We start from the raw sequence: 22,926 nt of genomic DNA on the forward strand, positions 1-22,926 counted from the left end.
ACCACAACGAGCGCACCCATCTCATCACGAGGCAGCTTACCCGCCGTGACGCGATCACCCAGAGGGCAGCCGCTGCCATTGTTGTGCAGGACCCCAGCGGAGGAGTTACCAACACAACCCAAATCACGGCTGGGGGCCACGGGGACGCCAACCGCGATATCGAGGAGTTTCCGGCCTCGTACTGAGATGTTCTCGATCACCACAGGAAAGAACGTAAGAAATATCCACAACCCCACGGGCAGCTGGACAGGTCCCAGGCAGTTGACCTGAGGCGGTTGCAGATGGGCACTTTCACCAACCCCTACCACCTGCACCGCCTGTGGCCCGCGCTGCACCCGTCGCCCGGCTGCCCGTGGTGCGAGCACAAGTGGGCTGATATGGCCCATATGCTTTCGGAATGCCAATGCCAATAGGAAGAAGGACCAAGAGGAAGGGGGAAGACAAACAGCAGGACCCTCTGAAGCGGGGCGCCTCGCTGAGAGATGGCAAGCCGCCCTCCTCCGCGAGGCACCCGAGGACCAGGAGTGGGCCGTCCAGCGGGCCAGGGCCATTGCCGAGGATCTCGATAGATTTTTCTCCGGTGATGGACTCCTGGAAGCCTAGCCCCGGGCACCAACAGCCATAACCATTGGACAAATAAAGTTTATTCCTATCCCTATCTTTGAACCATCTAATTTGTTCATGACTTCATAAGCTTCCGGCTAATTGAGCCAAGCATGCACATTCTTAATCTAAAATCCTTGCTAGGGTACTTCAAAAGCTGCAATCTTACACCGTTTGGATTCCCTAGCTTTGGAATTTATTATAAGGTGCATGCTATCTTGAAAAATTTGGACAGCTTATTGGGCATTACGAGCTAACGATCAGTTTAAATATGGTACAGTGTAAAATGCAGCTAGCTCTACATGTGTAGCCTACAGTTGTGCTCCCAGAAGCTTCAACTTCTCTATCCTGCAGGGCAAATGCCTAGATATAAATAAGCCCAATGCTACAAGGAAACTTTATAACTTGTGTAATTTTCTCATTTTTTCTTGGATATTCTGTGTAGGCATATCAATGCTCACTCACATAAACACAAGCTTACCGATTCTAGTAAATGAAAGGTTAAGTGCAAAAATTGACTATCCAAGTTTAGAAGAAATGTAATGTTTTAGTGCAAAACTAAGTGAGTTTACTGGAAAAGGACTCGTCTCCTAATGAATGTACAAGAAATGTATGCCATTGATGGCAGTCGTACAAGCTAGTAGGCAAGGGTGTGATACGCATGGTGTGATACATATCCCACATGCAACAAAAAGAGGCAGCTGTTACTAAAGTTGCTTCAAACTGTTGTGAACAATGCCACGAATGCTACTTTTCCACCACCTCCTTGTGTAATTAGCCTGTGCCAAGAATGTGCTCTTCCATCTGGGACGTTAAATGTTAAGAGCCATTTCCTTCGAGGAGCTGAAGAAGAATGTCACCGGGACGTTACACGCAATTCCTAGTATCCTGCACTCGTGACCATTTCTATTCCATTTATAAATAGTCTTAATATACAACACCATACTTTCCACCTACTTGGTGCCCCATCACAATATTCTTAAATGTAATAAATTATTCTAAGCAACAAGTACCTCCGTTGTATGGTTTTTATTTCATGCATGTGGCACTTAGGCACATGTTACACGTTGGGCACCAGTTTACTTCAACTGGTTGACCAGTTGGGCACCATTTAGCTTCAATTGAATAACCAGTTGGCTCCAACTGGATGACCATGTGTGTTCCACTGGTAGATCAGTTGGGGCCACCATTTAGCTTTAATTGGATGACCACATGTGTTCAACTGGTTAACCAGTTGGATACCCGTCTTCAGCTGGCTGACCAGTTAGGCACCAGTTAGCTTCAATGGGATGACCATAAGTGTTCAACTGGTTAACCAGTTACATACCAGTCTACTTCAGCTGGTTGACAAGTTGGACACCATGTAGATTATTGGATGACCAGTTGGGCATCTACTTCAGCTGGTTGACCAGTTAGCTTCAATAGGTTTACCAACTGGTTTACCAATTGGATGTAATTGGTGTACTCCAACTGGTGGCGAAATTTCAAATGGTTGAAAACTAATTGGTGGCAATTGGTACTTTTCCAATTGGACCCATTGACTTTTTTTTGACTGCGTTATTATCCTTGCGCGTATCAATATTTGGATGTTTGCTCATTCCGTGTGACAATTGGTAGTACTTATAGCTGATGTACATCCAGTCCCAGCTTAGCTAGTCGCTCATAGCACTTCTGGGTGACCAAGCGACGAATTCTAGATTTCCAGAACCGAGCGATCGAGCGATAAGAACGAGCGACCTGTTTCGTGCTCATCGCTGTCGTGCACAAAATTGCTCTCATGGGGTTTGAGCTTGACGGCGACGAGGGCAGGGATGACGCGGTAGGGCAGGCTGTTGTCCTCACTTTGCAGTTGTTATAGCAGTGCCATTCTTGAACGCCGACAGCCGCAGCTTGTTACACGTGATCGGAGCGCGCAGGAAGCAGAGTTAAACAGTTAAACGAGTTAACTCAATCAACAGCCGGATGGAGGAACGTGGCCAGGAGAAGCACTGGCCTCCCCGCCGTTATAGATTTCTCAGAACAGCTCTGCCATCCCTCTATTTTTATTTTTTTCATGCAACTCGGTTATAACAATTATCGGTTATAACAATAGAATTTTCATGGCAACTTGATCATTGTTATAAGTGGGTTCACCTGTACACACAATACAGAAATATAGGGGCCCTCTACCATGGCGTGCCTCATAATCAGAACTGGTTTTGGCACGTAAAATCCCAGAAAGACTAAAGACGATAGGGCACTGCTTCCAGAGGAATTGTTTGAGTACAAAAGGAAGTTCATCAGATCCAAGTTTTTTGCAATCTCGGCACCTCACTTAACAGTATCAATGTTTCAGCAAGCTATTTTCAGCTCGAAAACACTGCAAGAAAAGTTGGGATGATGCACCACGTGCACGCTTTCAGTTCGTTCTTGGCATCAGGAAACATCTCTAAGTCAAAATGACACTTGAAAGTGATGGCGTGCCATAGTAATGTGTATTAGGCGCCATCTGTAGTGGGCTGGAAGTTTGAATGGAATGTACATGCTTGTGCTTACCCAGCAGCAAAGAACGCAACCCAGGGAAACCTCAAGTCATGGGTGTCAACAAACACGTTCTGCACATAGACATTCGGGGAGCAGCTATGCTGTAAAAAAGAAAAAAGAAAGTAACTGAAGTAGAGCCACTGACTTCAATGCAAGCTTTCAAATGAAATAACATTTGTCGTATACGTGCACGTATCAATCAGCCAGATGTACCGTGAATGTATCAGAATTCAGAATTTCAATTGCAGAATAGTTTAACATGCTCACATGGCCATCAATTTCATTTATGGCTAGAATGCAAATGTCTGAGGTTTCATGTAAAACTCATTCATTATGTTTACATGAACAGCATATTTCTTTTTCATGAAAACTGGCTATGTGCAGCATGTTGCTCTGCCAAGGTAGAAAAAGACAGTTCATAAACTTTCCAGTTGAAAGACACACCGTTACAGCAGGCACAGATCAGGAATCGCGCAAGCATGCCTACAGTGTCCGTTCATTTGTATTGAGTCAACTAGACAGACAGCTGGATTTGGCTAAGGCTGTCAGCCTGCAGAACTTCAACTTTATTCCCCGTCATTCGTTCCATACCACCGCCAAAAACACAAATGAAACATGCCTTACGCAGGCATCAATGTGTGTCCATAGATAGCACAGCTACGCATCTTGCACGTCGCTTCTGCATGGGTCTTTCTCACAAAGAATGTCAAAGTACAAGGTTTCTTTTTTCCAAACTGTATTATGTAAAATTAACTCTAAGTTGTGAAGTGCAGAAATTGAGGTGGAAGAGGGGTTTAAATTCAATGTGGCACTCAGGCACTCCCAAAAACAGTTTGGGAGTGCCTGAGTGCCTGACCCCTCATTAGACTGACAGTCATCCTCAATGCATTGAAAATCTATACAACATAGAATGAGCACTAATGGAAGACACTGTTCCTTTTGCTGCATCTGCTGAATTGAAGGTGGACCAATCAAAGTGGATTAAAAGTGGTATCCCCAAAAGTGATCAGTCAATAATATGGCTTCTGGCACTGATAATTTTGACAGTAGGCAGTTGGGAAGGTAATTTCTATTGTTGCCCTATACAGCCGCTGAGCAATTTTTATGACCAGCACTATTATTTGCAAAATCAACCAATTATTATAATGGCAGCCGAAATTTCGAATGCTGTACAATGCCTTGCTTCAGTTTTTCAGACATGATCCCTCTGTCATCATCAGCCTATATTTATGTCCACTGCAGAACGAACTCTTCTCCCTGCAATCTCCAATTACCCCTGTCTTGCACTAGCTGATTGGAACTTGAACCTGCAAGTTTCCCAACTTCATCTAGTTTTCTGCCATCCTTGACTGCACTTCCCTTCTCTTGGTATCCATTCTGTAACTCTAATGGCCCACCGGTTATCCATCCTACGCATTACATGGCCTGCCCAGCTCCATTTTTTCCTCTTAATGTCAACTAGAATATCGGCTATCCCCGTTTTCTCTCTCATCTACACCACTCTCTTCCCGTCTCTTAATGTTAGGCCTAATAATTTTCTTTCTATCACTCATTGTGCAGTCCTTAACTTGTTCTCGAGATTCTTTGTTAACCTCCAAGTTTCTGCCCCATATGTTAGCACTCCTAGCATGCAATGACTGTACACTTTTCTTTTCAATGACCCTGCATAAGGCGTTGCAAACAGGTGGCTGTCAACAAAGTTGCCTCCGTATTAGGGCTGTCATCAATACCCTTGCTCTTGTTGGCAAGGCAGGTTATCAGCTTTACAGGAGCCCTTCAGCCACCACAAAGAGATCGACGCTGTCTCTGCACAAAATAGCAACTTTCTGTCATTGAATTATAAATTACTGTATTTACTCGCATCACGAACGCACCCGCCACTTTTCCAATCAAGAATTTTTAGAGATATGGCCACGGAAAAAAATTGCTCAAAATTTTATCCCGCATATTGAACACACCACCCCCCAACTTGGTGAATATTTTTTCGGGAAAAAAAGTGCATCCATTATGCGAGTATATACGGTACTACTAGGCGTGTGTGAATATCAAAATTTAAAATTTGAAGTAAAATTAATCGAATATTTTCCAAATACAAATACTACCTGTTTTTAAAAAATGTAATTTTGTTCACCAACCAGAGTTACACAAAAAAAAGCTACTAGTTAATTGCGCAGCAAATAATTTACAAGAAAATTATGCTTTGCGGCCAACAAAATTCTCTGGTACAACACTTCTGCTCGATAGTGCCCTAAGTTCAGTTATTTGATCGTGTCAATAGCTGCTCGACATGTTCGGGGAGCATGCTGCTACACTCTCCTGCATGTCACAATTCCTCAAGACACCGAAATGAGCTGCTCACTGGGTACCATTGATAGGTATCTCTTTGCAAGCCAAGCCAACAGTGGACACCATGCTTGCACCACCAGTTACATGGCTCTTCTCTTTTGTGCAAAATTTCATTATTCACATATCTTTCAACCTGTGCTTGTGGCAGCAAAAATTGCTTCTTGTTGATGGGCTTGTCAAGGTCTTCGAATAGTGCTGACTTGGAAGGAGCCTCTTTGGAAGCTTTTGTTGTTGAGGACTTATCTGAGTTCCTTGGTGCTGAAATTTTCCTTGCTTCTTCTAAAGCCAGGTTTTTATTTCAACTCAAATAGAATACTAACCAATTCGAATCGAATATTCAAAGTTTCGAATATTCGCACACCACTACCTACTACCATAAGTCGCAAGTTATTGGAAACCAGCCCCAATAAATAATGTCCATAGACTAGACTGACAGCCACGAAAGCTGGCAGCCGCCTTGTAACTACTGCAAGCGCTCAGCAAGTCCATCTAGGAACTAACTGTATAAAACAGCAATAGCTCACATGAAGGATGACAGTTCCAAACTGAAGTCAGACCACACAGCCAACCATATGTGATGAGCAAACATGCAATACCCCTTTGGCCTTGACTGTCATAAAATTTCAAGTATACATTTCACTGAAGCACAACATTACGAATAATTCTGTAAGCGAGTGTTCCTTCAGGCACTGTACACAGTACAGTGCACTAGAAAATATTGGGCAGTGGAAGAAGCGGCAGCCTCGGCGCGAGGCATATTGTGTAGAAGCTCACCAGATGGCGCGCGCGCTCACTTCCCGAGCACCGGCTGAGGGAGTCTGCGGCAGAACGCAGCAGGCGAGTGCAGTGGCACAGTTTCAGAATGCTGTGTTCATTTTTCCTCATGCCAAATATGTCAATATAATTTTATGTAAGCAACCCTAAGATCTGTAGCATGGGATGGCAGGGCATGGTACGTACCTACAATGTATGTTATCGCGATGCACGCACTTTATGCTGCAGCGGCAGAGTGCACTTTTAGCATCAAAATGTCACTTTTTTTACCCAGTTGCACCAGTCACAAGTCCCGTTCGAAACATAGAAAATACATTTGTCTTGAATAGGACTTGGACAGTGACTCCAACCAAGTAAGGGCATTTATTAACCCGACGTTTCGGAGCCAATTCGGCTCCTTCTTCAGGGGATATTCTTCGGAGGTGACGGTGCACAGCTTTAAAAGGTCATCGTAAGAAAGGGGAGAGGGGAAAGAAAGGAAGATGGGAAGACACTCAACAGGGCACCTGTTATTGACACACGGAAATGGCGAAAGGGTGGGGAGGCTGCGGCATTGCTGGTCGACTGGGATGACCGATGCTGGGAGACGCTTTACCCGCGGGAAACCCGTTGAAGGGCGGGGGGTGGGGGGGGAGCGAGACGTATTGGTGTTGGTGACCTAGAGCAGGGGTCTTTTCTTCTTTTCACCGTCTCCAAGGCCATGGACATACCAGAGGGTAGGACACCCTTCGCGTGGTTTATAATGCATCAGGCTAATAAAGACCCTTACTTGGTTGGCGTCACTGTCTAAGTCCTAATCAATTTTTCCAACCAGACAGGTAATTCTGTCGAAATGTTTAGCTTAAAATTTGCACTGAATGCATGCATACTGCTGCGTTCTTCCATCATTATGATTTAAACAATCGATGAAGATGTACATTTCAGAAGGATGAGCCTCCTGCAGATAGTTTATTTCAATCACAGTATCAGTAGGTAGGGGGGAGGCATTTTCAAGAAAGATACTGCAACAGATGAGTTGCACGGTAGAGAGTACACAATACCATTTCACATACTTATGTGCAGCGGCTCAAATTCAGACCCACATTTATTCGCAAGTATCTGTAAATATTTTTTATTGTCTGCTAGTAGCACAATGTCGTCTGCGTACATCAGTCCAGGGACCTTCTGTTGCACCATTTGTCCATTACGCATGTAGGGTTAATCAAAACCTAATTCGCTGTTTTCCAGTTGTCTTTCTATACCCTTAACTTAAAGCATGAACAACAATGGTGACAGAGGGCATCCTTGCTTCAATCCTTAGTGAATTCCCACCATTTCATTACCTTTTCGACCTTCCCATACCACTTGTACTTGGTTGTCTCTATATATCTCCCTCAACATCTCCACGAAATCGTCAACTATGCCTTCGTGCTGAAGAATATCCCATAACAATTCCCTGTCTACGTTGTCATAAGCTCCTTTAATATCTAGAAATGCTATCGATAAAGGTCTTTTGCTTTTTCTTTCCACCGGTCTTCAGGTCACCTGACTCTTTGGAACGGTTTAAGGACTTCACACAAACGTGCAGCCGTGTGTGGTAACATAAGAAGCTACAACCTTCACCGTCAAAGATTCTGCATGGCTGGCGCACCCTATCCGCGGTCTTGTCGGTTTCTCTTAACAAGAGTAATAACATCCTTAACACACTCATGATGCAGCTCTTGTGTACTGAATGTGGCTGTAAAAAGGTTTTCTAATTTGCGAATAAACCTGAAAAGCCATTCGGTTGGATACAGTAGGCCACCATTGTCTCCAGGTGTACTGGTGTATGCAGCAAAACTATCAACATCCTCCTTCTTTGGGAGAAGCAATTTGTGGCATTCCCCCATCACACTCCAATTTCAACAAAAACTTTCCTAGAAACATAACCACAAATATAAAAAAAATGAGCCGGTCGTCACTTTTTGCTTGAACACATGAGACATGGTCTGATACAGGGCCCTGCTTTTGATACCCTGCATTGGGAATACCATCATCATCAAGAAGGCTTTGGATTATGTCAATTTTGCCAGACTTTGGGCCTTCCATCATGTCTGGCTCAAGGAGGGCTGTAAGAACACCAGGCTCAGCATTCCCATTAGCAACAGATCTGGCAAGCCCATAAATACTCACGCAAGACACAGTAATGAGAAACTGTTGGAATGTTGGATGGGAATTGCAACCGCTTGACTGCCGTGCTATACCGAAGAAATTTTCAACTGGGTCCTGACTCATGTTTGAGGTCATTAAGTACTTGTAGCTAACATTCTTTGTCATGTAGGTCAGCAATGACAGAACGCTTGCAACTGTGACTCTCAGGCCAATAGCAGTAGATGCGGACAGGAAGCCACCTCGACCACCTGCATGCAGCTCCCATTTGGTCAGGCATTGTAGTGTCCATGCATAGCACCTTTTGTAATGTAGGAAGGCAACCCTGGTAGAGAGCAAGAGAGCTTCCATGATGGCTGCGATGTAGCACAAATAAACCCGCGTGCGTTCCCGACACAATCGGTCGTAATCAGTCGTATTACTAAAACTACGGCACGTTACAATGGCGACGAGGATGCATCTGAACTACGTGAAGGCTGCCAAACAACTATTTTAAACGGAACGAAGATATAAGCATACATCGACCGAACTTCTACTTTGTAGTATGGCGCACAGCATGCTTCCCTCGTTTCCTTTCTTAAACGCGCGTGCCACTGACGCCAACAATGTCGGCACCGAATGGTTGAGTGGGTGAAACACTTCAAAAACTTCATCATAGCCTGCGGCATCACAGCCGATGCCCGGAAGACGGCCCTACTACTACACTACGTTGGTGAAGAAGTTTATGACATTTACTGTTCGCTACCTGATTCTCCCACAGCCGCAACTGCGTCTACCGTTTCAAGCACCGATGGCTCCAGCAACGCAACACCTCTCTACACCGCAGCACGCAAGAAGCTCGATGGCTATTTCGCACCCCGAGTGAACACTACCTTCGAGATTTACCGCTTCCGTCAAGCCAAGCAAATGGAAAATGAATCACTCGACGCATTCTACGCCAGACTATGACAGCTCGTTAAGCACTGTGATTTCGCCGATGCCGACACCGAAATCAAGAATCAAATCCTACTGTCTACAGCAGGGGTTCTCAGGTACGTTCATCCCAAGGAACCCTGCTAAGCTCCATAAAGTGCCAAGGAACCCCCCCCCCCCCCCGATTTAACCGAATTATCGAGGGTATCAAGAAAACAAACAAATGCTGCACTACGTCAACACGGTTTTATTTACTCAATGAATCGTCAAATCTTGTTTCTATTTAGCACAAGACCAGTGCGGAAGCTGAAATTCTCTTCATCTCATGACTGATTAGCGCTAGCAGCGGCGAAGGCCTCGCGACATCCTTCGCGGCGCGCGTTTTCATCTGAGACGCGCTTTGCACCAACGGGCGCACATCCCGATTATTTTTTCGCCACTCAGCTGCTCGCCAACAAATTGTCCGTCCATCGCGATGTAGCCGGTGCTTTTTATCTTCGACAGCTTTGCACTGAGTAAAAGCAAAACTACTGCTTGCCGCAACCGCTGTTCATGGACGGCGACCTTGCGGTTCAGAAGGCAGGTGGCTGACGCACGCACCAACTTGGGGCCGTATTCTGAAACGTTCGCCTAGGCGAAATCAGCGTGCGCGCTGATTGGCTGGTTGAACAAAATTGAATGACGTCGGGCTCAACCACCCAATCAGCTCATCCAATTTTGCTAAAACAGCCAATCAGCGCACGCCTGAAAGCGAAAAAAGAAATTTCGCCTAGGCAAACGTTTCAGAATACGGCCCTTAAGTCAAAACGAAACTACCTTTCGCGGCAAGAAGTGCGGACGAAACCGCGGCCGCTATCGACGCGATCATGGACGGTCACTTTACGGTTCAGAAGGCAGGCTCAGCTCATCCAATTTTGCTAAAACAGCCAATCAGCGCACGCCTGAAAGCGAAAAAAGAAATTTGGCCTAGGCAAACGTTTCAGAATACGGCCCTTAAGTCAAAACGAAACTACCTTTCGCGGCAAGAAGTGCGGACGAAACCGCGGCCGCTATCGACGCGATCATGGACGGTCACTTTACGGTTCAGAAGGCAGGCGGCTGACAGACGCACCAAGTCAAAACGAAACTACCTTTCGCGGCAAGAAGTGCGGACGAAACTGCGGTCACTATCGACGCTGCCATGGGAGGCGACTACGCAGTTGTGAAGGCACGCAGCCGACGCGCGCATCGAGTGAAAACGAAACTACTATTTGCCGCAACCGCTGCGGACGAAATTGCGGTGGTTATCGACGCGATCAGAGATAGCGACTACGCACTTACGGAGGCACGTGGCTAGCCGCCAACGCGGTGTTACGCGCGGCGATAAACGCAAGAATAAAGGCTTTAAAGGCACAATTAGGCACGAAGCGCTTCGGCGTTGCTGTCAGTCACGTGCCGCGTACGATTGCCGCTGAGGACCACGGCGACGCGGACTGCGCCGCTTCGTTTCGGTTGGACGCTATGCCGTTCTTGCTCTTCTGCGGCGCCCATTTGCGGTGCTCCGCGTTTTCTTTTTTTTTTCTTTTTTTTTCCTCCAACGTATACGTTGCGTTGGAGGTCAGTGCGCACGCTATCGGCACCTACCCTATCTACAAATAGGAGAAAGACGCATGGTGGTAAGTTACGGCCTCCGAGATTCAAGTGCGAAAGCTTAGGCGCGCTGCCCGTTCTCAGAGGTTGGGCGGCTACACGCTGCTTGCGTATTTATTGCGCAGTTCGCGCGTTGCTGTTACGCACTGTGATGTGCTTTTTGACACTCGGGCATTCGTAATGGAGGTTCTTTGGATCAAGCGCACCTCGTGTTCGCCGTTTTAGACACTTGTCGAGAGCGGGACCAGGGAAAATTTATCAGTGGCTCGCGGAACCCCGAGCAGGGGCCTGCGGAACCCGTAGGTTCCGCGGAACCCACTTTGAGAACCCATGGTCTACAGTGTCAACACGTCTACGCCGGTATGCCATGCAGCATGACCTCGACTTGCAAGGAATTCTCAAACAAGGCAGGTTGTTTGAAGAGGTCGAGCACAACATCTCTGTGATCGAGCAAGAACATCAGCAGTACAAAGAAAACTCAGCACCAGCGTCTACACTTGCAGTGAACTCCAAGCGCACCTCGCGACCTCATCAACCGAAGTACCACGGGAAAGCACCGTCACGGCCTCGCAAGCCTCAGTGCCATCAAAGGACAGACGCAACATGCTACAACTGCGGAAAATCATGGCCTCATAGTGAGGGACGCTCCAGCTGCCCCGCTCTTGGCAAACAGTGTAATGCTTGTCACAAAACTGGACACTTTGCCAGTGTGTGTCGTTCAACACGCAAAACCGTGCATGCAGTCATGCGGGAAAGCAGCCCTGACAGTGATGAACACGTTTTCATGACTTCCTCTCACTGTCGCGCAATCACGGCCTCTCCCCAGGTGGATCTCAAACTCGATGATGAGACCGTCCGTTTTACCATTGACACTGGCGCTACAGTGTCTGTCATCGGTGCGAATAGCTTGAAAAAGCTTTTGAGCACGGAAACGCTGTCCAAGCAATCCAAGAAAATATTTGCTTATGGCGCAAATTCTCCTTTACCGCTACTCGGAAAGTTAGACGTTCTCATCACCTATAAGGAGAGCAGCAGCCATGAAACTCTCTATGTTGTGTCTGGAGAATGTACCCCACTACTTAGTTTCTCTGCAGCTTCCCGTCTAGGACTAGTTCAGATCACGTACAGTGTGGGAGAGGTGCCAAACAGACTGGATCCGAGAGTGGCCTACCCAGACCTTTTCAAGGGAGTGGGTTGTCTAAAGGACTTCCAAGTACACCTCCATGTTGACCCCCTTGTTCAACCAGTAGCACAACCTCACAGACACATCCCCTTCTCCATGCGAAAGCCACTGGAAGAAGAGCTTGAAAGGCTACAGTCCCTCGGCATAATTGAAAAGACTGAAGGACCAACCCCCTGGGTATCTCCAATCGTGGCAGTGCCGAAACCACATGACCCCGAGCATATTCGAATGTGTGTCAACATGCGCTGTGCTAACCAAGCGATCCAGCGTGCGAGACATGTCACACCGACAGTGGACGACATCCTTGTCGCTTTGAATGGATCCATCTTATTCTCTCTCTAGTCGCTTTGAATGGATCCATAGATGGATCCATTCAATAGATGGAATGGATCCATCTATTCTGAAAGATGGATACCACCAACTAGAACTTGATGCATCATCTCGTGTGATCACCACATTCTCTACACATGCTGGACTCTTCCGATACAAGAGACTCAACTTCGGAATCAACTCAGCAGCTGAAGTGTTCCCGGACACCATCCGTCAGGTTCTAACCAACATCCCCAACGTGCTCAACGTAAGCGATGACATATTGGTGTATGGAAAGACTGAGAAAGAGCATGATGAAGCTTTGAAGGCGACACTGGAATGTCTACTTGCAAGTGGCCTCACATTGAACGTCAAGAAATGCGAATTCTACCAACAGGAACTTACCTTTTTCAGGCATGTGTTCTCAAGCAAAGGTGTACAACCAGACCCCACTAAGGTGTCTGCAGTAATCAGTGCCTCACCACCCACCAGTGCCAGTGAAGTGAAATCTCTCCTTGGTCTTGTTAACTACTGTGGTCGGTTCATACCGAATCTGGCCCACCTCACCCAACCACTCAGGAAACTCACAGCCAAAGGAGAGGACTGGTGTTGGACAGACATACAGCAAGATGCCCTGGACGAACTGAAGAGAAAGCTTTCCGAGGCCACAGCTCTTGCCTACTTTGACCCAGGAAAGGACATCACATTCATTGTAGATGCTGCTCCTCATGGCCTAGGTGCCATTCTCACGCAGACATCCGGAAGTGAAACCAGGGTGGTAGCATATGCTGGCTGTAGTGTGGGGAATTGAGCACTTTCACATCTACCTGTATGGGACAGCATTCCACCTACTGACGGACCACAAGCCATTGGTCAGTATTCTCAGCAACCCCCGCTCTCTGCCTTCAGCACGGCTAGAGCGTTTGGCACTTCGAATTCAACAATACGCCTTTGAAGTGCAACACACTAGTGGTCCAAGCAACCCATCTGACTAGTTGTCCCGCCACCCAGTAAACTCCACGGAACCATTTCGGCGCATGGAGTCTGTTGCTGAACAGTATGTGAACTTCATCGTGTCTCACAGCCTACCTCGTGCCATGACCATAAAGGAGGTAACCGAAGCGACGTTAGCTGACCCGGTGATCAACTCGCTCAAGCAAGCCCTAAAGCAACCCCTGAAAGGCAAACATTGGAAGAGCACAACCCTTTCTCTCGCGTTGCGACAGAACTGTCAGTCTCCAAAGACGGCCTTGTGTTAAGAGGCACGCGGATAGTACTGCCAGCACAACTTCGCACAAAGGCAGTGCACCTGCTCATCGAGGCCACCAAGGCATTGTCAAGACAAAACAGCTGTTGCGTGAGAAGGTTTGGTTCCCAGGGATAGACTCTCTAGTGGACCAGACAGTTAAGAGCTGCCTGGCATGCCAAGCTAGCACACCGGTACACCATCGAGACCCTTTGCCAATTCAGAAGCTTCCTCAATTAAGGCCCGTGGACAGAACTGTCGTTAGATTTTGCTGGCCCCTTCCCTGATGGCAAGTATGCCATGGTAGTTGTGGATGATTTCTCCAAGTACCCAGTCATTAGCATCTTACACACTCTTGCAGCACCTACAGTCATCAAGCAACTGCGCACTATATTCGCTCAGTTCGGCTGTCCGGAAATTGTAAAGTCAGACAATGGCCCACCCTTTCAGAGTGAGGGTTTTGCAGAGTTCGCTAGCGAGCTAGGATTCAAGCATCACCGCATCACTCCACGGTGGCCAGAGGCTAACAGGGAAGCCGAACAATTCATGCGCACCCTCAAGAAGTCAATACTCGCAAGTCGTGTCAGCCACTTGGATTGGACCAATGAGCTTCAGTCGTTCCTCCTGGCTTACAGGTCCACACCCCATGGTTCCACAGGAAAGTCTCCGTTTGATCTTCTATTTCGGAGACCCATGAGGAATCTTCTACCGACACTTGCTGCTGATACTCAGAACTCAGCTCACTCTGAGGCGAGACAGAATGACACCCAAAGAAAAGCGTACAACAAGCAGTACATCGACTCTCGGAGACACACCAGTCACAACCAGCTGCATGTTGGACAAGTCCTCTGCAAACAAGACAGGTCAAACAAGTTCTCGTCTTACTATGACCCCCACCCATACACAATCACCAAAGTCACTGGCTCCAAAATCACAGCGTCCAGAGATGGAGTGTCGATTTGTCGCAACTCTAGCTTCTTCAAATATGCGAGCACAGTTCAAATGGAACGACACCAGGACCAGCCCGACATGCCAGATCTGGACGATGCAGCTGTGCCAACAGTGACCTTCCAAGCCACAGCACAGCTACTCCTCGTGAAGCTCCACCAGCAACTACCAAGACCGCCTCACAGCGGTACCCCCAAAGAACAAGGCAACGACCTGAGCGCCTGAAAGACTATGTGTGAACAAAAGTGCATTTTTCTTTTTCTACTATGTGTTTGAACAAAACTGAATTTTCCTTCCCTGAGGGGATGATGTAGTGTCCATGCATAGCACCTTTTGTAATGTAGGAAGGCAACCCTGGTAGAGAGCAAGAGAGCTTCCATGATGGCTGCGATGTAGCACAAATAAACCCGTGTACGTTCCCGACACAATCGGTCGTAATCAGTCGTATTACTAAAACTACGGCACGTTACAGGCATGTGAAAAACAAAAGAAGCTATTCCACAGAAGCAGATTCTGGTCGCAGAGCTTGGCTTGGAAATCTGGTTGTCATTATTTCAATGATGTCTCGGATCATCCTGCAACAAAAATGCACCAAGAATTTATTTTCTAATATCCACACTATTTACGATCGTTTGAAGATTATGCTGGGGCGCTGTCACATCCAGGCTGTCATTGCCATCCGCACCATCATCTTGGGATGATCAATCATGAACATCGCGACGAGACAAACGCACCTTCTTCGTGCGTGCAGCTGGGCACACTGCAACGCGTTTTCTCTCTGCTCTTCTCTGATGCATTTCCTTTGAGAAGTAGGATGGCAAATCGGGCAGGAGCATGGGCACCGCAGCATCGGTCAGCATCAGTTTGCTTCAAAAAATCCTTACTTCCTCACCGTTTGTGAAGTGAACATAGTGGCGAAAAATAAAATGCGCTTTAAAGGACCTCTCCAACACATTTGCAGTCTCAGAGAGTGGCTTATCTTTGCAATGAAGATTCCTCTCCCATTGTTTCTGCCGGTCATTGTGCTGTGGCACTTCAAAAAGAGACAACGTGCGCCCATTTACTTCTCGAAAACCAGGATACCCGCTCTTGCATCCGGGGGCATAGCAATGCGCATCGCTTTTTTCGTCTTCTCTTACATTAGCCAAAACGCGACAACAGGGCAGCATCGAACAAACAAACGGTCACGCTCGGCACTTTCAGCAGCTTCACTTGCGCAACAACACAAAAAGCACACTGGCTCGTAACACCAAGGAACGACGCGGTAGAACGGTTGCAGCTATGCGGGCAACGCGGGCTCCAACCGACACGGTCTCCTCGATGATGATTTACTGGCATCCCCTTTGAAACGGGGCAGCGACAAATACTCACCTAGCCTGCTTGATTTAATCAGGTATACTATACATGTTCTTTATCTAACATTTTGTATACCTCTCATTATTCTTTTTCTTTATCAAAAATTTAACTTGTACCGCTACCTATGATTTTAAGAGATCAGGTCGTATCCATCTTTTCCTGCTTTTTTTCCATGAGTACTCATATCGTCTCTTGCTTATCTCTATGGCTGATCTGTTGATGTTTCCTTCCAGTTTAAACCTAAGCGCTTCTGGGAGTTGCACGTTACCTACGGTTCTCGCTGGGTGAATCCCGTCGCATTCCATTCGGATGTGCTGAGTGGTCTCTGGATCTTTACTGTAGCATACACATGCCTCATCTAGTTCCGAATATTTGTTCCGGTATGTTTTGGTCCTTAGGCAACCGGCTCGAGCCTCAAATAGCAAGGCACTGCCCTTTGTGTTATCGTACAGATTTTCCCTTCTAATTTCTTTCTTCTCATTCTTGTAAATCTCCATTGTCCTTTTTGTTTCCATTCTTTGCATCCAATTCACGGTCTCTATTTCTCTCACTTTCTTTCTGATGACTCCTTGTTGTCTATTTACAGTTTTGATTATCCTGTACTTGATTGCCAACTTCCTTGACCTCTTCCTCCATTCTGTGTCCACGCTTTTCATGTAGAGATACTTGTGCACTTTAGCCGCCCATTTATTTACATCCATGTTCCTGAGCCTTTCTTCAAAATTAATTTTGCTCTGTGCTTCTCTGACTTCAAAAGAGGCCCAACCCATGTCACCCTGCACTGCCTCATTTGTGGTATTACCGTGGGCTCCCAAAGCTAATCGGCCTACTGATCTTTGGTTAACTTCCAAACCCGACAAAATATCTGGTTTTGAGCTTAGAATGGCATTTGTGAATGTTACCGCTGGTACCATTACTCCTTTCCAGATTCCACACACCACCTCATACTTATTGTGGCCCCACAGTGCTATGTGTTTCATTATAGCTGCATTCCGCTTCCCCTTTATTTTCAGATTATCATGCCCAGGTGAAAATTTCCAACTGGGATCCAACTGGGATCAGCTGGGATGAACTGGTTCCAGCTGGAAACCAACTGGTCCCAGTTACACACCAACTGGTCCCAGTTGGAAAGCAACTGGGTAGCAACTGGTTCCAGTTGGGATCCAACTGGAACAATTTCCAGTTATACTGGGAGTGACTGGACCCAGTTGGGATCCAACTGGAACTTTGACCAGTTGTACTGGAATCAACTGGTTCCAGTAGAGAGGCAACTGGAACTTTCACCATTTGTACTGGAATCAACTGGTTCCAGTTGGATTCCAACTGGAACTTTGACCAGTTGTATCAGTAGCAACTGGAACCAACTTAAACATTGGCCAGTTGTTCTGGTAGCAACTGTTTCCAGTTTGAATCCAAATGAAACGGTGACCAGAAGTTTAAATGAAAGCAAGTAACATCCAGTAACATGCAGCAGCTAGTCCTACTTATACTGAGCAATTAAGTTTGGCAGTTTTAGCAATCCTAGCCAACATTCTAATAGAAGTCTGTAATAATTAGTCTAATACGTCAGTTTTGTATTAGTTGTATAAGTTTTGTATTAGACCAATAGAAATTTCTATTAGTCGTACTGATTTACCTATAAGACCAAGAGGCCGTGTGTATTAGACTTATTAGTCTTTTACAAGCAGTGTAGTAGACACGCGCGTGTCTACTAGTTTCTCTATTAGACTAACAGGTCCTATTGGCCTTATGCAGATTGTTACTGGTCTGATACAACATGTACTGCTAGATTCCACAGCTCTTGTTTGCTGGTGAAAGTTAATTGACAAAAAATTAGAATAGCGGACCGCTTGCTTGCATGGAGGGGTGTTTCTAATTAATCACTGAATAATTAAAAATTCTGCTGTACAATTGTTCAGCAGATTGCGTTCGCACGTTTGCATTAGTTTCAGCACACCACCTCTCAGCGACGTACGCCTACATGGTCTTGCCAATTTTGCTTCACTGAGCCTCGTCGCGATGAGTCGAGGAAACAGCTAGTGTTTACAGCACAGCGAATACTCCCCCGCGAAAAAAAAGAAAAACGCGAACAACCAGCCGTCAGATCGCGGTGCCCGGTCAGCTTACGAACAACCATATTTGTTTGGCACTGAAGTTTCGTCAGTGTCGTTTTTCTGTTGAAGTGCGCATAAAGTAAATGTTAAACTTTTAATCTAAATTGCTAACTTGATATCGCATATAAAAGGCCGTAATATTTATTGACATCAAAGAGCAGTATCGCAGAGAAGGGAACGCGGCGGGTGGGAAGGATATAAAACTGCGGCCATAGTCAGCGGTAGTTGCGCACAGCACGTGTGCAATGGCGGCCGCCATGTCAAGGCGAGGCGTGCGTGCGTGTTAGTGAATTAACGATGTGTTTTTAAGGAACCCGTGGTGTTAGCGCCTGCGCAGTCTCATTCGTGGAGTAGTATATTTGGATAGTTTTATCTATGGCTGCTGTTGTGACTTCCAAACAACCCAAGGCAACTGTTTTACCCCTGTCCTTCGCGGCTTTGTGGATCTATCAGCGTGCATCGATGTGCAGTGTTCTCCCCGGCGCCGATTTACCATTTCGAGGTAATTATACTTCTTGTTTATGCTTCTATAGTACAGAATGAGGTGTTTTCTTTTTTTTTTTTATCCTGACGGTGGACGTAAGTACTTCTGAACAGTGCCGTCGGGCCGATTGCTGTGTGCGTTGCAGCAATGATCGACATGCCTGTTTCCGACAACGCTGTGCAAGATTTGTGTCTAGAGTTCTTTATATCTGCCTACTGTTTCGATGGAACACACATCTTATGTTGATTTTGTGTTCTTTATAATGGTCCTATCGTGTCACGTGGCGTCATTTTTTATTATGATAAACATTTTGAGCTAGCATATATCACACTGTCCTAAAATTAGTTTGGTAATTGCGGAGCCACATTACTCTAATGTGGAAGCAAATATTGCCAGCTTAAACGTTTAGTGGTAGAACTAGCACCCCTGTTTCTAACTGCTTCTATATGTGTGTATTTTTGTGCCCAGGTTTTTTTAACCACTTCCTCAAAAGGACGCCCTTTGGTCGAAGTCAACGAAAAGCTCTCAATCAAGATTGCTGACCTGACGAAGATCTCGAAGGAGGAATCTGTAAAAATACATGCTGTGCTAATAAATGCTTTTAGCAATTTTACCTGTTTTTCGTTATGTATCTGGAACATTACAACATTTTCTTTCACTCCAATAGACCTATTACACTAATACACTAAGAGACCTACTAGACTGTATTAGTGTCGATAACCGAATAGGCTATTAGGGTTTGTATTAGAAATTTTGCTAGGGACTTAAGCAATAATAGCTGAACTGCCTTAGTTGTATGAAATCCATCAGCAGAATACACTTTTGATAGGCTTCTGCACGGGCCAGTTGCAATTGGGACCAACTGGGATCAGTTGTAATGGGCTCCAACTGGGACCAATTACAATGGGGACCAACTGGGACCAATTGCAATGAGACCAACTGGGACTGGACCAATTGCAATGGCGACCAACTGGGACCAATTGCAATGGGGACCAACTGGGACCAGTTGCAATGGGGACCAACTGGGACCAGTTGCAACGGGGACCAACTGGGAATTGTTCCATAAACCAGTTTAACTGGAACCAGTTGCATTCCCAGTTGGAAATTTTCACCTGGGTGGTGGTTGCTTGAGTAATTCTTTCCTTCGTTTATGTGTACGCCGAGGTACTTCTATTGCTTCACTATGGGTATTACTTGCTGTTGAATTGACACCACGAAGTTACTCGTCTCTTCATTAAAGATGATAATTCCTGATTTCTCTGTGCTAAACTTAAGGCCTAGATTTGTCGCTGCATTCCCACATTTATTCGCAAGTATCTGTAAATCTTTTTTATTGTCTGCTAGTAGCACAATCTCGTCTGCGTACATAAGTCCAGGGACCTTCTGTTGCACCATTTGTCCATTACGCATGTAGGATAAATCAAAACCGAATTCGCTGTTTTCCAGTTGTCTTTCTATACCCTTAACTTAAAGCGTGAACAACAATGGTGACAGAGGGCATCCTTGCTTCAATCCTTAGTGAATTCCCACCATTTCATTACCTTTTCGACCTTCCCATACCACTTGTACTTGATTGTCTCTATATATCTCCCTCAACAGCTCCACGAAATCGTCATCTATGCCTTCGTGCTGAAGAATATCCCATAACAATTCCCTGTCTACATTGTCATAAGCTCCTTTAATATCTAGAAATGCTATCGATAAAGGTCTTTTCTGAGCTACTGAAATCTCTATGCACTGAGGGAGTACAAACATATTATCCTCTAAGCGTGTGCCTGGCCTGAACCCATTCTGTAGTTCCCCAATACATCGTTTTTCTCCACCCACTTCGACAGTTCTAATTTTATGGCTTGCATTGCCATTTTATATATCACCGACGTTACTGTAACTGGCCTGTACGAGCTCATCTTATCCTTATCTCCTTTGCCTTTGTAGATGAGATTCATCTTGCTTTCATGCCATCCAACGGGAATTTTCTTTGTTCTAATCACTTGCTCTATGGCATTAGTCAGCAGTGCCTTGCTTTTTAGACCGAGGTTTTTGATTAGCCGTATTGGGATTTCATCGGGTCCTGCTGCCGTGTTGTTAGGGACATTTTCTGCTGGCTTTTTCCAATAAAAGCTTTCTATGCTAAATTTTGATCTCTCATGCCTTTCTGCTGTTGCTGGATCTGTTGTCTGAACTACGCTTTTTCTCGTGTCGAAGTTATTTCTAATAACGTCTGTGATGTACCGCAGCGCATCGTCTCCTTCGCAGATGTCACCGTTGTCATCCCTTATAGCCATTTGCGAGTTTTTATTTGGAGCTCCGAGTGCTTTTATATGGTTCCAGAATATTTTGGGGTGCCTTTGTCTCTTTTATGAATGTTATGCACCCAACGTTCACTTGCACATTTAATTTTCTTTTGCACGAGCTCACTCGCCACCCTTTTCTTCTCTCGGTATGTATTCTATCTAAGGAGCGCCTCTTCTTCTTGTAATCTCAACTTTTTGGCTTCTCGATGAGCCCTAGATGCCTCTTTACGCTCTTCTATAGTTTGTTTTATTTCCTTGTTCCACCACTTATGAGGTTTTCTCTTTCCAATCTAACAATTGTTTTGCCGTGTCTGCCGTATTTCATACTGCATAACGTCCACCAGTTCATTATATTCCCAGACTGCTGCAGGAAAATCCTCAATTTTCTTCTCTATGTTGTTTGCGATCTCTATTATTTGCTCGTCATTCATTTTTAAAGACTCCGAGTCTATTGGTTCATGTTCTGCGTTGGTATCTCGCCCAAACTTTAATGCTAAACGTCTATGATCGCTTCCCAGGCTATTTTTTTCATTTTCATCTATTATCATTTGGTCTAGTTGTTCGTACACCATTTCTGAGACTAAGGCGTAGTCGATACATGACTGCCTGATTCCACATTGCCACGTTACCTGTCTGTGACACTTATTCTCCCTGTTAACTACTATAAGGTTCTGTTCATCCCACAGATCCAGCACTAGAGAGTCGTTGTAATCAGTATATCCATCTAAATCGTCCATGTGTGTGTTGATATCTGCCACTAATATCACCTGGCCTGATTTACTGAACTCATTAATATCTCTTCTAATGCAATCAACCAATTCCTTATTTTTTTCTCTGCTATCACTACCTGTCCATAGGTAAGCTACTCCCAGCCACGTCTTTTTACCTTGCCATGTGACACTAATCCATAAATGCTCTTTACATGTCTTGTTTACCCTTCGCCACTGCAGACCTCACCTAATTAGTACGCCTACACCTCCGCCTTTCCTTGACCCAGTCAGTCTGTTGCATCCTTCCCATACAAAATTGTCAATAACAGGCGGCTGTGTCAAATCTCGTAGATGCGCTTCGGTCAAGGCATACACGCTAATCGCTTCATTATTCAGCTGCGTTTGAATTTCCAGCCAATTTTCCTGCTTTCGACTACCCTGCATGTTAATGTAGCAAATTTTACCTTCTCTATTCTTATTCTTTCTGCGTCTTTTCCTGACTCCTGGTCGTCTAATTCTGCCCTTTACTGGTGAAGTGGGAAAAGCACACTAGCACCCCTAGCGGGAGTCTTCGCTCTTGACTTCACGCTGCCTGCATGCCCAGCCTTCCGCTCTTTCCACTACCCAATACTTCTAGTTCACTGTAGTACACAGCAACATAATTATTTCCTCCCTTGAAACATTTTTTAACTGCCATATTTGAAACATTTTTCACCATCTCCTTCATGCCTGAAAAATTGGTCAGCAACAGTATACATTTTCTTGTTTACATTGTTCGAACAAGGAGACTGCAGCGGTGCTGATTGGCAATCTAAATGGTAATGTAACAGCCAAACAGCTGCATTTTTTATGAGTCCCATGCAGAAACGCGTTCCATTTTGAGGAACGTTCATTGAAATTGCCACATCAAGGATGTGGACAAGACGAGCAGCAGAAATGCTACAAGATGTGAACACAGAGCTGACAGCAAGCGTGGCAGCCTGCCCATTTCTTTTCACTATGTTCAGTGCCAGCACTGAAATTTAGCAAGAATGCAATTCCAGACATGAACCCTTCATTCAACTCACGTTTATGAAGCGGCCTACGTTCCCACAATGGCTTCCATTAATGACATAGCAGAAGTCCTCATGGAAGAAACTGCGTGTTGATGCACGCTTTGGAGGCTGAGGCTCGCCACCGCAGCAGGGGCCATCCAGAGGCTTGCCAGGGCCACCTTTGTTGCATGATGTCAAAATAAAAGACACCGAAACTAAGTAAGACAACCGGAAGGAATAATGAAGTGAAATGAGTTGTACTGACACACAATTTTTGTCCTGCTTTATTGGATAGCTGCCGACTCCAGCTGCTAGGCTAGGCCTAGGCATAAAC

At 45.7% G+C, this 22,926-nt stretch overlaps 1 protein-coding gene and 1 long non-coding RNA gene across 2 annotated transcripts in view; one reads left to right on the forward strand and one right to left on the reverse strand.

Annotated features, from left to right (window-relative positions):
- LOC119440663 (histone-lysine N-methyltransferase SETDB1-B) overlaps positions 1–22,926 on the reverse strand; it is a 97,882-nt gene that overhangs the window by 35,303 nt on the left and 39,653 nt on the right. Inside the window, exons 11-12 of the mRNA XM_037705556.2 lie at positions 22,626–22,771; positions 3,139–3,227 (exon numbers count right to left, since the gene is read on the reverse strand). Of these exons, the coding sequence (XP_037561484.2) occupies positions 3,139–3,227; positions 22,626–22,771 (235 nt within the window). The remainder of the gene's footprint in view (positions 1–3,138; positions 3,228–22,625; positions 22,772–22,926) is intronic.
- Positions 18,417–19,167, forward strand: LOC125942175 (uncharacterized). Its single transcript, XR_007464876.1, has 2 exons — positions 18,417–18,572; positions 19,023–19,167. It is a non-coding gene; the product is annotated as an uncharacterized LOC125942175 (long non-coding RNA).

This window comes from Dermacentor silvarum, chromosome 1, assembly GCF_013339745.2.
Source record: "Dermacentor silvarum isolate Dsil-2018 chromosome 1, BIME_Dsil_1.4, whole genome shotgun sequence".
Taxonomy (NCBI): Eukaryota; Metazoa; Arthropoda; class Arachnida; order Ixodida; family Ixodidae; genus Dermacentor; species Dermacentor silvarum.